This window comes from Gallus gallus, chromosome 1 (assembly GCF_016699485.2).
Source record: "Gallus gallus isolate bGalGal1 chromosome 1, bGalGal1.mat.broiler.GRCg7b, whole genome shotgun sequence".
NCBI classification, from domain to species: Eukaryota; Metazoa; Chordata; class Aves; order Galliformes; family Phasianidae; genus Gallus; species Gallus gallus.
In genome coordinates, this window is record NC_052532.1 from 154,853,547 (window position 1) to 154,868,715 (window position 15,169).

At 39.3% G+C, this 15,169-nt stretch overlaps 1 protein-coding gene across 17 annotated transcripts in view; it reads right to left on the reverse strand.

Moving 5' to 3' along the window:
* LMO7 (LIM domain 7) overlaps positions 1–15,169 on the reverse strand; it is a 129,019-nt gene that overhangs the window by 42,991 nt on the left and 70,859 nt on the right. For 11 of the 17 annotated variants that reach the window (XM_046901882.1, XM_040706618.2, XM_040706613.2 and 8 more), the window contains 2 exons: positions 641–671; positions 130–243 (listed from right to left, as the gene is read on the reverse strand). The exons of 1 other annotated variant lie outside the window; for it this stretch is intronic. In XM_046901882.1, the coding sequence (XP_046757838.1) occupies positions 130–243; positions 641–671 (145 nt within the window). Of the gene's footprint in view, positions 1–129; positions 244–640; positions 672–6,068; positions 6,157–6,535; positions 6,659–15,169 lie in introns of those variants that run through there. 5 more of the 17 variants (XM_040706576.2, XM_046901889.1, XM_040706565.2 and 2 more) reach the window with 4 other exon arrangements.

The window sequence follows — 15,169 nt, forward strand, 5'->3', positions numbered from 1 at the left end:
GAAAACATCGTGACAGTATTCCCCAATTTAAGACTAAAATTAAGCCCAATAAAAGATTATTTTGAGTTGTAAAGAGTTGCAAAGTATGAAATCAGGGTATTTATGTACTATTTCTAATAGATTCCTTACCTTAGTCAATGCTTGCCCTAATAATTTCTCAAATGCTTTAAGATTGAGATATGGACCATTATAGTAAGGGTTACTTTGTGCTTTTCTCCCAAGCCAATATAGTGTAATCAAAACCTAGGAACATAAAATAAAACAAGATATGAAGTTCACTGTTTCCCTCTCAACCAGCATTAAGGCATCTCTCCATGTTGCTAAGGGAGATTTTCCACATTGAAATATAAAAGTCTTGTCTACAGTGTTAACTAGAACTTCCATCAAAACCATTTAAAGTGCTGTATTACACGCAGAGTAACTCAAGTAATCAGATGTAAGTGCTGTTTAATTATTATATTTAGTTGAAAAATTAAGATCCATAGAGATGACCATAGTGTGGCATTAATTTTAATAAACAGCCAATGAATAAAATAAGCACAATAATGCCATAAACAGAAACATCAGAAATGTTTTAAAAAGATGTTTAATCACAATTAGTGAGAAATTGTTTCAGAAAGAACTGAAGTAAGCATCTTACGTTTTTCACTCTTCTGTTGGTCTCCTCTGGTCTGAAGGAGTGAAGGAAAAAGAAAACAGAAGTTTTAAAATCTGATGGAGTTTTTATTATTCAAGATTTAAAATGTTTGCAGCCCAATTAGATTCTATATAAAACATGAAACTATGACTCTTCCAAAAGAAATAGAACAGCGGCACACTTCGACTTCTCAGGAATAACTATACTATTTTAAGCATTATAGACAAAGGAAGAAAGCATTAAAGATTCTGATTTGAGAACAATTCAGAAAGGTTCCAGGCTCTTTCAGTTAGCTTAGGTTTTTAGTTACCAACAACAACACGGACAACAAGGAAATGTGTGGGCAATATAGTTCCTATCCAGGAAGAGCTTCAGTTCCATATGAAAGCAAATTACTTTCCCTCCCATTGTATTACATTTTCCAAAATATTTGCTGGACAGAACACTTCAGGAAAAAAAAAAAAAAAAAAAGAAGACACCCACCAAGCACTGACAGTAATTAGGATGAGAGGATTTGAACAAAAAGGTGTGAAATTCGTATACAGTGGCAGAAAGATTTACGGACTCCAAGATTCAGACCTGTGACGCGTCAGGTCACGTATTTTACTACCAGCCACCTAGGAACAAGTTAGTCAAAAGGTTACAAGGAAAAGGTAAAGTAAGCTGTGCAGAGGGCAGTTGTGAGGGAGCAAAATCATGATAGGGTCTGGTCAGCATGGACAACAGTCTTCAGAGAAACACTAAACACAACTCGACACAGCTCACACAGCCACTGCTTCTTCTCTTTCCTCATGTTTGGAGGAGAGTAACTTGCACTCAGTACTGATGGGATGGTTCATACCCATCATGAAGAAATCAGGCAGCCATGAGCACAAAATCATGAGATGCACCTGACCTGCACAATGACATCTCTTAATGTCAAATATTTATGTGTATAAGTATAAAAACCCTCCTGAAATACATTGCTGTTGTATTTTTAGGGGTTTTTTTTAACTGATAATTTATTGGAGAAATGCTTTGTTTTTTTCATGAGCACATGGATTTCTTTTTGGATGTACGTGCTATGGCTGTTACCTAATGCACTGACTACAGACAGGTTGGTTACTAAGCAGAGAACAGAAAATTGTTCTCATGAGGCTATATAAGCACCACAGTATATAAGTATTATACTTTTCATATAGGACAGAGAGTATTTTCAAGGTTTACACTCTTTGGCCTGAAGGTTTAAGGTTGTTAGGGCAGAATTTCCTTCATTATTTGCAATTATAAAAGCAGAGGCCATGCATACCCTTGCTAAGGATGCCTTAAAGTTTGCTTCCAAACCTTAGCAGTCCAGTAAACAGTGAAAAATTCTGCCTTTAGTCACTATAGTCTGTACCCAGCTGGCCACACCAGCTTTCAGAAGGAAGCTCTGTGATTGAACGTGGTGCCCACTTCTGCTCCTCATGAGTTCTCTTGGATCATTTCTATCGGTCATTTGCAACATGAGCAACACTCAGCTGCTTTTGTATTTTTATATATCATCTACACTCAAATAACCACGAACATACAAGGCCTGCATTCTTGGGCTACAAACACTGCAAAACTTAAGAACCTACACATAAACTAGTAAGCATGACTGAACCCCAGATGCAGGCAGAGAAACATTTCACACACATACAGGAGACAATGCTCCATTTGCATGTTTACTAGGCTAACAACAGAAACAAGCCGTCAAGTTGTTTACCCTTAGTAAAGCTTTTCCAGTTTTGTAATTTACATGCATTACTACTTTCCTTCTTTGAGCTATGCCTGTTGGCCTCTGATCCTTTAAGCAATTTGTTTAGATAAGTCCAACCATAAGAACATACAAATCAAGAAACCTCCTGCTCATCTACTGCAATCAATTGCTTATTTACATAGGTATATATTAATTCTTCAATGAGGGGAAAAGAGAAGATATTCCAGAAGAGTAATGTATAGTCCCAGAATCTATGCAAATCTAAAATCTAGAGCTGTTTTCACACACACACACCAAAATTAAAATAAAAATTAAAAAACACCAAAAAAAAACCCTCGAAGAAGAAATCCAAAAATCCAATGCCTTAAAAAAAATTTGTTGTCACCTTTAGTTTTCACAGCTGCTTCTCCTCTCTGAGGTATGCAGCTGTCAGAAGATGCAGTTTGGATCCACTTCCCTCTTCCTCAGAATGAAATAAGAGCCTCGTACATCTACAACATAGCCAAGCTCACAAACCATGTCTGAGCTATGCATGCACAATCCATTGCTTAGTTGCCTGCCCCCCCTCACTCCCCACCTTGCTTAAAATAGCAAGTTGATACAATGGTATGATAATACAATATGAAACAGTTATACTAAATAGAATTTCTGCTTCATAAACTGCTATCACCAAATGTAAATATTACGCAGTATTATGCATGATCTGATGTGTAGGTTTGAACTACAGGTCATATCAGCAGCACTAAGCTAGGAGAAGTCATAACTGGCAGAAATCTCTTCTGCAACATAGCAAAACCATTTGCAGCTTTCAGAGGAGGCAGGAACCCAAGTTCTTTGACAACCTGCTACTACCCAACAGTGAGTTTGTGCTCTCACCTCTGCTTCCTTTCTCACACATATGGCTCTCTGGCTCTAAAAATGTGACCAAAACGGTCAATTTCTCACACTGTATTTGATGAAATAGGCTAGAAGATGTGGAATGCAGGAACTTTTGCAAGACAACTTTTAAGCTTTTTAAACACTCATGGATAACTACAAGTTTATTTTGAACATAAGTTTCTGAACACAAGCACTAAAGTGTACATGGAGCACAGACATTTGTCATACGAAAGCTGTTCTAGCAACTGAAGGAGTAAATCAACTTGTTGGTATACCTTCATCAATGCAATTAAACACCAATCACACATTGGATAATTCCATAAAGAAATTTGACATTTTAATTCAAAACGATGATAGAACCCAGCTGGTGGAAACAACAGCTTTTATGAAATTATTATTCTGCATAATACAATTTCAGGCTTGAATAAATGAATGCCATTGTGATAAGCAGGCTGCTGCTTTGCTCAAAGATGCACCTTAAAAACAATCTGCTGAAAGAAGCACGCTCCTATCCAAATGACAGTTCCACACCGTTCACTAAATCATTTCATTAAATTTCAAAAATTAACCTCTCTGTCTTCCCAAAGGTTTTATCATTTAACTGTGCAACTCCACTAGAGATGTCTGAACTAAGCAACAGAAGCTGCTAAAGAGAACAGTCAACACTGTACAGAAATAATTTTACTGTGTGCTTCATCTGCTCCCGCTAGTCTCAATATTCTAGCACTTATTCTGAAGTTCAAAAGAAGACCGGGTTACCTAATCTAACTTCAGTGTCAAACTTCAACTAGCATAGAATTCTCAAGTTCAAAACCTACAGCTTCTCATTCATGAAGTGCGAGCCTTAAGTATTGGCAGTGGTTTCAATAAAAGTTTATGAACAACTTCAAGATTAACCATCCTGGAAAATATATATCAAATGCAGCACAAAAGTCTAAAGGCCATGAGATAACAACATGCGGGGGATATTGTAATAATTATGAAGCATAACTGAACAATTCCAGGTTGAATACTGCTACAAAAGATGTGAAATAACCACCCATGGAGAAGTAATACCTTCTGTGTAAATCATCTGAACTACGTCAATCGTTTAGCAAACAGAAAAAAAAGACAAACGGGGCAAAAATAACGTGCACTTGTTAGTAGATTATATGCTTAGATACCAAATACCTTAGTTACATTGGAACAAAATGCACATTCACCAAAATGGTTTACGCTTGGTCAGCATTAGAGGATGAATGCTTCTCTAATAAGGACCACTATATAATAAAAGAAAGGGACGTTGCAACAACAGACCGAGCTGCAGCTCAAGGAATTTATTCCCAGCTCCGCTGTTTGCTCAAGGTTAAACTGAAAATTAGTCACTAAGGCCCCTGCCTGACAATACAAAGGCTTTGGCAGCAGCTCTACCTTAAGGATTTCCTGATCTCTCTTTCCCTTCCAGCCGTCTCTGTTTGCTGCCCTGTGGTTACGCCAACACAACTCTGATTCACGTTGTGAATCAGGACCAAAGGGCTGAGCCAGTTTCTCTGTTTGGGTTTTTCTAATATGCACTTTTAATGCCCAAATTAACCCACTCATCTGATTTACAGCATGCTCGCACAAGTGAGCGTGTCAGTATACAGCTGCAAATCTAGCACATTGCCACATAGGTGCAGAGAGGGCCCTGGTGGAAGAGGAGCTTGCCATGCCAACAACCACAGAGACCCCAGTGATGGGAACCCAGCAAGAAGGTCGGCCTGCTTCCTGGTCTTCTGCTGAGGCTTAGGTTTGAGCCATGAGGACAGCTTCCTATTATTTTAACATACTTAGAGGCATTCTTAAAAATAAAAATTGTACAAGACAGTCATACAACTAACAGTAGAAAGCAGACCATAATACCGTAAGAAATCTTAAGAAACCTTAAGAAAGACTGTGACTACTTACAAAAAACATCCACTGGAAATGCTAACACCTGTATACATATATTTTCAGTGTCTCCTTGCAGTAGGGCGGTGCATTTTAAGTAGCTATGTTTAGGTCAAATTATTTCAAAGCTTTTAATATATATACCCAACAGTTTGGATTTTGTTTTCCAAACATGTTATTTGGTTCGGTTCCATGAGATCATAATACATGTTAAATTCTGAAAACTATCAATTCATGACAGCACATCACTCCCACGCTTGACTTAATTACTTTCCAGATAGAACATCAATGTGGGGCTCAAGACCAAAACCAAGACACAAGATGTCAGTAAAATTCTGGAAGATTATTTTGCAGCATCCTTTAAGAAACCACGGCTTTCAGAGTATGTTTTTAGTGCAGAAACATTCTGGAAATGCAGATATGGATTAAAAAAAAAAAATCTAGATCAGAGTCTCCTCTTCCTCTCAATCAGTTATCTGCTGAGAAGTAGTAATGGGTCATTAGAGATAAGAAAGTTCTGCATCCATTTACGGGGAGGAAGAAGGGACAGAGACACTCCCACTGATAGAAAGGAATGTACCAGTGACAAATGCACTGTGCCCAGTGCCAAACCCTTCCCTTCGTGACGAATAGCCCAGAAACCCCAACAGCTGCCAAAGCTATCCGTTTCCCATCCCTTCCTCCATGCTACATATCTTACTAATACAGAACTTCACAAACAGAACACAGATTTCTGTGTCAACAGAAGTATCAGTGTTCTCCCTCTGACCTTCTAACAACCTAGGCTGAGGTTCCACCACCCAGATGCCCTCGGAAGGACTTGATCGGTCAAGCCCTGCCCCAGCCCAGGGGCAGCCAAGGCCCTCTGCCAAGCTACTCGCCAAGCTCCAGGCACTGTAGCCCGACACCAGCACCTTAACTTACGTGTCTGAGGAAGACTTTGAAGGGTTCGAAGGATTCTCCACCCACTACTACCAAGGTATGTCACGCAGGAGACCAGCGCCGTCTGTCCAACTAGCAGCAGGCTCGCGCTAAATTTTAACGTCTTTGGACACCTACTCAATTGCTATTAATATTGCCGTTATCAGATTTCACTGGATTCCCACATGCTGCTCAGAATAGAAAGGCTTCAATGGACGGCAGGACTGCAGCATGGGCACAGAGACATGAGGACATTCCTCCAGCCAGCACTTGTATTCTCGGCAAACTGATATTCAACCCTGAGAGCCACAGCTCACTGCTGAGATTGCTGGAAACAAAATGGTCTGGTACTGCAGAAGCACTCGAGAACAGCTTTGGAAAACACACCTTCCTACTTGACTGCTCTATAAATACAAAAAGCACATGTACTTTCCATAGCAACGTATCCACCGCATCCCCATGCCACTTACATTGTAACCGTATACAGTGTCAGGTGTAAAATGACGGCAGAAAGCGTTTCTCCATGCCCCTATGAAACCAGCAACATGCAGCAGAGAGCTCTGAGGGCCCTGCTGACCGAGCAGCCTGTTCCCAACCCACACCCTCACCTGCTAAAGAAGGGGCAGAGGGGTGGGGAGGAGGGAAGATGCCCGAGAGGGGAAGGGCAGAAAAGGAATTGGGCAAGACAACACCCTCCGTGGGAACATGGCCTGGTTCACTGCCTCAGAGCCCGGCCCATCATATCACTTCAGAGAGTGGTGCTTCCTAGCTGATCTCACCCATTATGCCAAGCTATTCTTAAACCTCTTATCAAAACAAAAACAGGCACTTCTAGAAATGTGCATCAGCCCCAGCAAGTTACAGGACACTCATATTATCCATTTCCTCACGCTCTTTTCCTACCCCTCCCTGGGTGGTCCACCTCTGCCAGCTTCCTCATAGCTCAGCCTAAGCCACAAGCTCCCCTCAAGAGGAAACTAATACTCAGGATATTGCAGGGAAGAGGAGATATCTGTCAAATAATACCAAAACAATCCAAAACAGTAAGCCCACAGAAAAATAAAAAACAAAACAAAACAAAAAAAACCCACCAGTGCCAAAGGAACAAGGCTGTGTAGAGGAGCCTGGCTGATAACCTGGCTGCTCCTCAGGTCAGGGGTTGGCAAGGTGAAAGGGAGAGAGCATCACACTGCAGTAACACCTCCAGAGAAAGAGGAGGTGGAGAATGTGAGCTTCCTGCTCATACTTTGAGGTATATTAAAGAATTTTACAGCATTTGTAATAGTTAGTGCTGCTTTGTTGACTAGCCCCTTTTTGCACAGTTTATCTACATTTACATCGCTTGCGCTGTTTTGAAGATCTCTCCCTTGGTTCTCCCGTACCACACTAGGTCATTTTGTGTGAATTTTGAAGATTACTTTGAAAAGAAATCCATATGGGGAGTCATGCATGTGTTAGCTTTCTTTCCAAAAGGGCTAGCTGGTGTTTCTATAGGGTCTCACTTAATAACAAAGATCAAAGTAGACAATTCAGTGAGATCCTGTGAGTTTTTTGAAATGCATACAAGAATACATGAATGTATACAGTTGTTAAATGGCACAGAAATAGTACTAAGAGTTACAGAAAAACATTCTGTATGAAGCATATTATTTGCATTAGCTGAACTGCAGCAACCATGGCAACTCAGTATTTTTTCAAGACAAAACGAATATTCACCTTCTCTACTGCCTGATGTAACTTTGCCATTATTTAATTAAATAGTTCCAGAATTATTGTCCTTTTTACTTTCACTTCTATTTCCCTCCTTCCCACAGAGGGATACTAGTGGCAATTTTACAGAATAGCCCTCACTGCTGACTCACTTATTCCCGCTGAGTACTGCTCAGATACCGCTGCACCCACTCAGGGTATGGATAAACAACTCACTGCAAGGTAAGTTAGGGTAAATATTTTCCATGTACCTAGTACACCATAGCAACTGCCTGTGTGCATTCTTACCCTGGATTAATACAATTGTTCAGTTAGGAAAAAGCATTCAGTAGTGGTCCCTGAGGGATAGCTAGAAATTGGCAGATTATATATCTTTGCTCACTGAGAGAGACAGAGATTTTTCATAGAATGGCCTGGGTTGAAAATGACCATAATGATCATCTAGTTTCAACCCTCCTGCTATGTGCAGGGTTGCCAACCACTAGACCAGGCTGCTCAGAGCCACATCCAGCCTGGCCTTGAGTGCCTTCAGGGATGGGGCATCCACAACCTTCTTGGGCAACCTGTTCCAGTGCGTCACTACCCTCTGAGTGAAAAACTTCCTCCTAATATCTAACCTAAACCTCCCCTGTCTCAGTTTTAAGCCATTTCCCTCCATTTTTATAACCTATATAATCAGATGGGAGAGAAAGAAAATGACTACCTTAAATCTTTTGCCTTGCTTTATGCTCAGAAAAAAAAAATTTGGTAAACATAATCCTTTAATTTTGCATCAAGCAAACAGGTTGTGATGTACAAACTTGTGCATAAGCAAAACAGTTTACCAATTTTTAACACCCAACTTCAGAAGTTTTCATTAATTTTGAGGGGTATCTGAAAACCTCATGTCTATACAATTTATGCCTATGTATTTTATACATGATATTCAGCAAAGAACATATAGGCTGACAAAAAAAAATGACTGGCAGTAATTTATAGTGAGTACTGCTAAGCTCATGCCTGCATTCATATTGAGTTTCACCACTGCACACCACAGAATACAATTAAGTGCATAGAAGTGAGTTGCTAAAAGCAAGAACTACAGATTCCCAATCCATGGCTTGTGAATCGGAGGTGGTCAAGACTTACTGTATTCCAGTCACCACCTCTTCAGGGGAACCAAGACTAGTAATAACAGGTAAGCATACAGAGATGAATTCATCTTCCTGAGAGGAGACAGGCCAGTGTAGACTACAGTCATGGCCCCTGCGTTTTGGGGTATGTGGGAAATGCAGGACCTGAGAGTAACTTGAACATATTTCTGATGGCTAATGTTTTCCTCTACAGCAATTCCAACATAATGCTGGCAAAAGTATTATATATGAGAACAAAATTTACTTAGCATTCTAAACAAAGTATTCTCTGGAAAATCTCTGGATGAACTCTGTGTTCAGATCAATGGACTGGTTATCTTGTTCTGGATGTCTGCATTATGTTTTGGTTAAGCTACACAGGAAAGGACATGCCTTTTGCCAGCTACTAGGTGGAAAGAGGCAGCCAACTTAGATGTAAGGGCTGGACTTTCCCATTTCTTTGCACCACAAAATAAATAAGACTGCAAAAAAACTGAAGCAGATGAAATATCCACTACCTTGAGCAGTCTCAATATTGACACAGATACTGCTGATCCTTTAATGCTGGCTGAGGACAAAATCTGAAACAAGAACTGGGTTAGTGTCACCCCCAGCCCCTCTTTTTAAGTTAAAGGCACACTGTTAAAGAACAAATACTTCAGCATTTTAAAGGGGGATTACTAACAGCACAGCTTTTGGGAAAATATGCTAGAGCTGAGATTTTGGAAAGAATTTGTCTTATTATATGTAGAGAAGAACAGAGAGTGAAGTTGAGAAAATGGAGGTACAAGGTAAGTGCAATTTATTCCATAATAAAGAATTTGGAAACAAGTTAAAGCTGTTTTGGAATTTGTCCTTAAGTAGAAATAAATCACTACTGCGTGACTGCATCATTTATTTTACTGTCCACATTTGGGATAAAACCTTTAAAAGACTACTGGGCTTACAGTGTAGTATTTTGGCAAAATATCTCACAACCAAATAAGCAGCACTGAAGAAATTATAATGCTTCTTTTTTGAGATTTTTCTAGATTTTGTGTTTCTTTGAGTTACCCTAGCAACATGGATCACATCATCACATAAAAACATGGTACATGGGCTGAACCTGACTTTTCTCTGTGAAAGCCAGTTCTCCATTAACTTGAGTTGAAGCATATGTACCCACAGAAGCATGGTGCGCAGATCACAGAAATATGAGTGGTGCTTAAAATTTCCTACCTTTTTTTGATTTGCCTTCATACGGGAAGGCAAAGTCAGATCCAGGAAAGAACACTTCAGTCAATGCAGTCAAAAGTAAATTTTTTCAACCTTATCAGAAATAATGCTGGAAGAGAATATAATTCCTTGAATCAGCTCTCCCAGAAGCCATCAAAAAATAAGACACAAGGATCAAGTTTCAAAGCGCACTACTCTCAGCAAAAACGTGCCCTGTTGTTTCAGGGAGCAGACAAGACCAAGGTGAGCAAATACTTTTATCCCTGTTCGCCACAATTCCTACCTCCTGTCCTCAGTTCCTGTAACACATCCATGTAATGTTTTACATTAGGGATTTAACACATCCTAGGCATGTGGATGTTAACCACTCTTTGTTTAGGTTAGTTACAACTTCAGATTTATTTCTGTAATACATGAAACAACTAAATTCAATTGCCGTCAATATCACCAGATAAGTGTTTGCCTTTTGGAGGATAATGAATCTTTCTGCCCTAGTGGACAAAAGTGTGTTAAAGCTACTTTAAGCAGCCAAGTCAGATAGAGGGTATTTTTAAACATTTGCTCAAAACATTAAACTTTTGGGACAGGTTTTCTGGCCAAGTTTTTAATGTTGGAAAAATGAATGCTTCTTTGCTGCAAAGTGAGAGAATGGGTAGATGTCCAAATACTTGCTTTGCCAGAATGTTAGAAGGTCTGTGTGGGAGGCAAAAAGGGGGTGGGAAAAAAAAGCTAGTCTGACCACATAACTCTGAGACTGGAGAATTTATATAATACAATATTCTGAGCATCCCAGCCTACTGAAACCAAATGTGCTGGAGTTTCTGTAGTAAAGTCAGGAAAGTTTGAAAACAAAAACTTGAACAAAATTCATGATATGGGAAAATAATCTCAGCCACAGAACAGTAGATGATCTCACACCATCTCTTCCACTGGTACCCATAAAGTATGTAATTTGTATCATGAAACTGATGACTGAAGAAAAAAGCTTGATACACCAATTAAGACACCACCAAAACGCTCCAACAAGCTATTACAACTCAATCTGGTGGCAAGGAGGGAGTGGAACAAAAAGATCCAATTCTGCTCCAAGTGAGGTCATGGCAATATTCCCAACGTTTTTAATGAGTGCATGAGTAAACGCTAAATTAGGAGTCTTCCTTCTCATGAGAAAAGAGATACTAATGTATTAACTCTTGGAAACTACAGTTCACTGTCTGCAGAATTTCACGAACCGTCTAGCCAGAAGCAGGCTCCTTAAAACACACACAGTGGTTGTAAGCTATCCTTCCCAGAAGTCACTCAAACTGCAGAGCCTGGATAATGAAAACAACCCTTAGGCTCTGGAAGAGGTTACTATATAAATCCTTCACCCCAAAATCCTCAATTTCCACATAACTAAGAGGCAGACATTTTGATCCAGAAAAGGTTAGCAAAAACCTGGGAATTCTCATCTAGGGATCCACGGCTTCTGCAGAAGGATCTCTGTATAAGCTGTGAATTGCAATCATTATTGCACTTAATGATTGCAGTGATTATATCAGACTAATGATTAAGCTGTAAAGTATGTCAGTGGCAACAGTGACCTACAACAAGGCTCAGCTTCTTAGGAAAGAGTCCACACATTGCATAGCAACTGCTAATCCACATCTGCTACTTTGGAAATGTCTGCAAGGAGCAGCCATTTTTATCTTAAGTTTTTAGTCCTCTTTGAGTTTACAAGTCCCAACAGTAACACTGCTGTGACAACATAAACTATTTTCCAGTTCAATGAAAAGCCAAGTCCTCATCATTCCCTGCTGAGACTTAAAATACAGAGAGAATGAGAAACACAAAAGGTAGCCCAATAAAACGAATTGTACGTTTTACTTCTTGATTACACCTAATTCTAGAGTTGCTAACCTGCTTGCAACAAGAAGAATAACACAGATTATGACTGAAGAAGAATCACACAGGAAGCCATCTCAGAAGTCTCATTACCAGGGCGCACAATGGAATAATAAGACTCAGAATAACTCCAAGGTCTCCAATTCTTTTCAACTCCAAACTAACAAAAATACAAAAGTTAGTTAACCAGAACAATGAAGGAACAGCCAGTAACATCCTCAAATGGGGAGAATAAATAAGTCTCTGCCAATGGTTTAGGAGAAGGTTGTTGACCCAGAGGTAGTATATATGAGAGATAAGCAAACATGAAGATAATACTAAAGGTTGCCAGGTGGCAAACCATTGAGCCATGTTATCCATACAACGCTGACTTGGCTATTAAGATCTACACTACATGTTTTTGCAACATACTTCCCCTTTCTTTCTACATAGCAATACACAGGTGGGGAAAGCTGCTATGAAAAATATTGCTCGAGTGCTCTTTACATATTATTCTCCCCAAATGTGAGTACAGATGCAATTCATGATCTGATTTATCTACTGAAGTCTGTCTCTTAAAGTTTAGTAAGTATTCTCAATGGTTTTTAGCAAGGTACAAAGATGCAACAGTCATCATCATCAAGGCAGTATATTTATGGCAGAGTACAAGTCTTTTAATATACTCAGAAATAGCTTATACTGCAGTGTGAGTTATGCAACACTCATTTTTAATAACATAAACCAGTTCCATCAAAAGCATCTCATACTACAGCACACCAGCCATCTGTTGGATGTTAATTTATTGGAAGATACTGATTCAGAACTACTTTGGCACTTAGATATTTACTGCTCAGTCAAAAAAAAAAAACATTATAAACGTTAAGTCCTTCTATCACACTTCACTTGGACAATAGCACATTGAGTACATGTAGAAGTATGCACCTCAAACTTTTTTGCAGATAGGAAAGAATTTGTAGAAGCTTTCCCCAGGGAAATAAATCCAGAACTATACAAGAAACTCTGGACAGAATGTCAGGTATGTAACTTCTAATAATAGTTCATTTAATTATACAGTTACCTAAGCTTCTTAAGAGGTGCGGGGAAAAGCACAACACAGCACTAACACACACAGGACAGGTATGCAGGTGCATATATTTGACTTTTCTGTGTAATAAGGTTACCAACAAAAGCCAAGCAATGTTTCATGAAGAAAAGCTACTGGAAAAAGAACAATAGATTAAAGACAAGAGGTATTATTCTCTACAAAAAGAGAAAACAAATTCCTATCAAGAGCACACCCTAATCCCTTCTCTTTTTAAGCACTGATGCTGGAATTTTAGCATTGATGAAAGCTGATACAAGCATGGAGATCCAGGCTATATGTGAAATAAGTAAGACTTTTAACATACATGAATGCACATATATTTAAATATACTCTGTGCTCAGTTGCACTGCATAAAGTCTCAAATGCACTCATTTTGAGTGTTTAACCAACTACCATCCCCAATGTTCATTAACATACTCCTCATTTCAGAGAAGTATCTACAGATGAAAAGTGCTTTTAAATTATGATGTCTTAAAAAAAAAAAAAGCTTTTATTTTTGCTAATTTCAGTTTGCACAGTAGATTCTGTATTTCACATGTACAACCAAGCCTTACTGAAGTGCTTCCACAAAAAGAAAAGTGACCAGGGAGTACCGCCAGTGATAAGACAGCTCCAGTACAGTCATTACCAAATTCATACCACAAAAAGCAATTCTAGCCCATGAACACAATATCATACACTGTCCTTAATTTTTTTTTTCTTTTTTGAGAAATTTTAGAATGAGCTGCAATTTGCGTTGTTTAATGAACCAACATTTTCTGCCCTCTCTTCTACGGGGCCTTTAAGATGACCATCTACATCCAGTTTGTCTAACACTTATCTTTGTCTCTGTACACTTCTGTGTGAATCATCACTTACAAGCTATGATTTCAAAGAACCAGACACTTTCAAATCCTGCCTACAAACAAATTTCAGTTATATCCTCTACCATCAAGGAAAGTACAACCTGATTTTTTTTCTGATAAGTACCCACTAATTTTTTCAATATAAGGGTTGGGATGTTACACGCCTTAATAAGGAAATACATGAAAACCTCTGCAGCTACCTTTTGTAATACCATTAAAGAATAACCGCCACCTGTTCTCTACTTCAAAGCGTGTACTCTTTGGAGGCTGACCCTGCGTTGCTGTTTGTTTTGCAAGTTGCCTGGCAGAGAAGACTGAGAAATGGAGAACAAAAACAGAAAGAAGCCATCTTCATCAGGTATTCCATTCCAAATCAGCTGGAGAGCAATCAAAAGACTGTTCCAAACCACAGAAGCGGTGGCATGCAGATCACCTACAGCGAAGGGACTTAAAATTGAGGTGATGCTACTCTCTCTTCATTTACAGGAAAACGCAGACTAGGATATTGTACAGGTAAATACTGACCTTAATACGCTAGTTTTGAAATTAAAGGCAGCCCTCAAAATTAAAAATACATAACAAAGAAGTCACAGTACCAAGAGCTGAAGTAATCTCAAATAATTAGCTGGAGAATCCTCTCATGGCTTGAGGTAGAAAAAGAACACTGTTTAGTAGCTCTCCTCCACCACTCTCACTGCTTTTTAATTCTGCTTGTAAGGAGCCCAGTCTCTCCTGTGTCTACAGATGCGCAAATAACAGGAACATGTTCCATTAAGCCTTGTATGCCAAAGCCTACATGCAATTAAGCCTGACCAAACAGTTTCTAGGAGCTTGAAGATATTTGCTTTCCTGACAAAAATTCTGCACACAAAAGCTCCTTACATAAGTACTGATGCCTTTGGTATGTTTCCATCAAAAAGATTCCTGCCCCAGGAAATAAAAGCTAGCTTCTTTCTTGTTTGACTGATTAGACAGCGACATGCCACTTTTACATGATGGAAACCACATAAAAACATTCCTGGACAACAGGAGAGAAGAGAAATTCAGTGTGTTCCTTGCTTCCCCACCTCCCCTGGACTGGAATTAAGCTTGTGCAGAGCCTTTCAGTTGAGGTTCCCCTATGAAACTGAGAAACCACCTGTAGGTATGCAAATGCAAACCATTCTCCCTTAATAGGTGCTGTATTTGACAATGGGAAAATGGATTTCTTGCAATGCTTCTGGGAATAGCTGAGATCCATTTCTCCATACATCA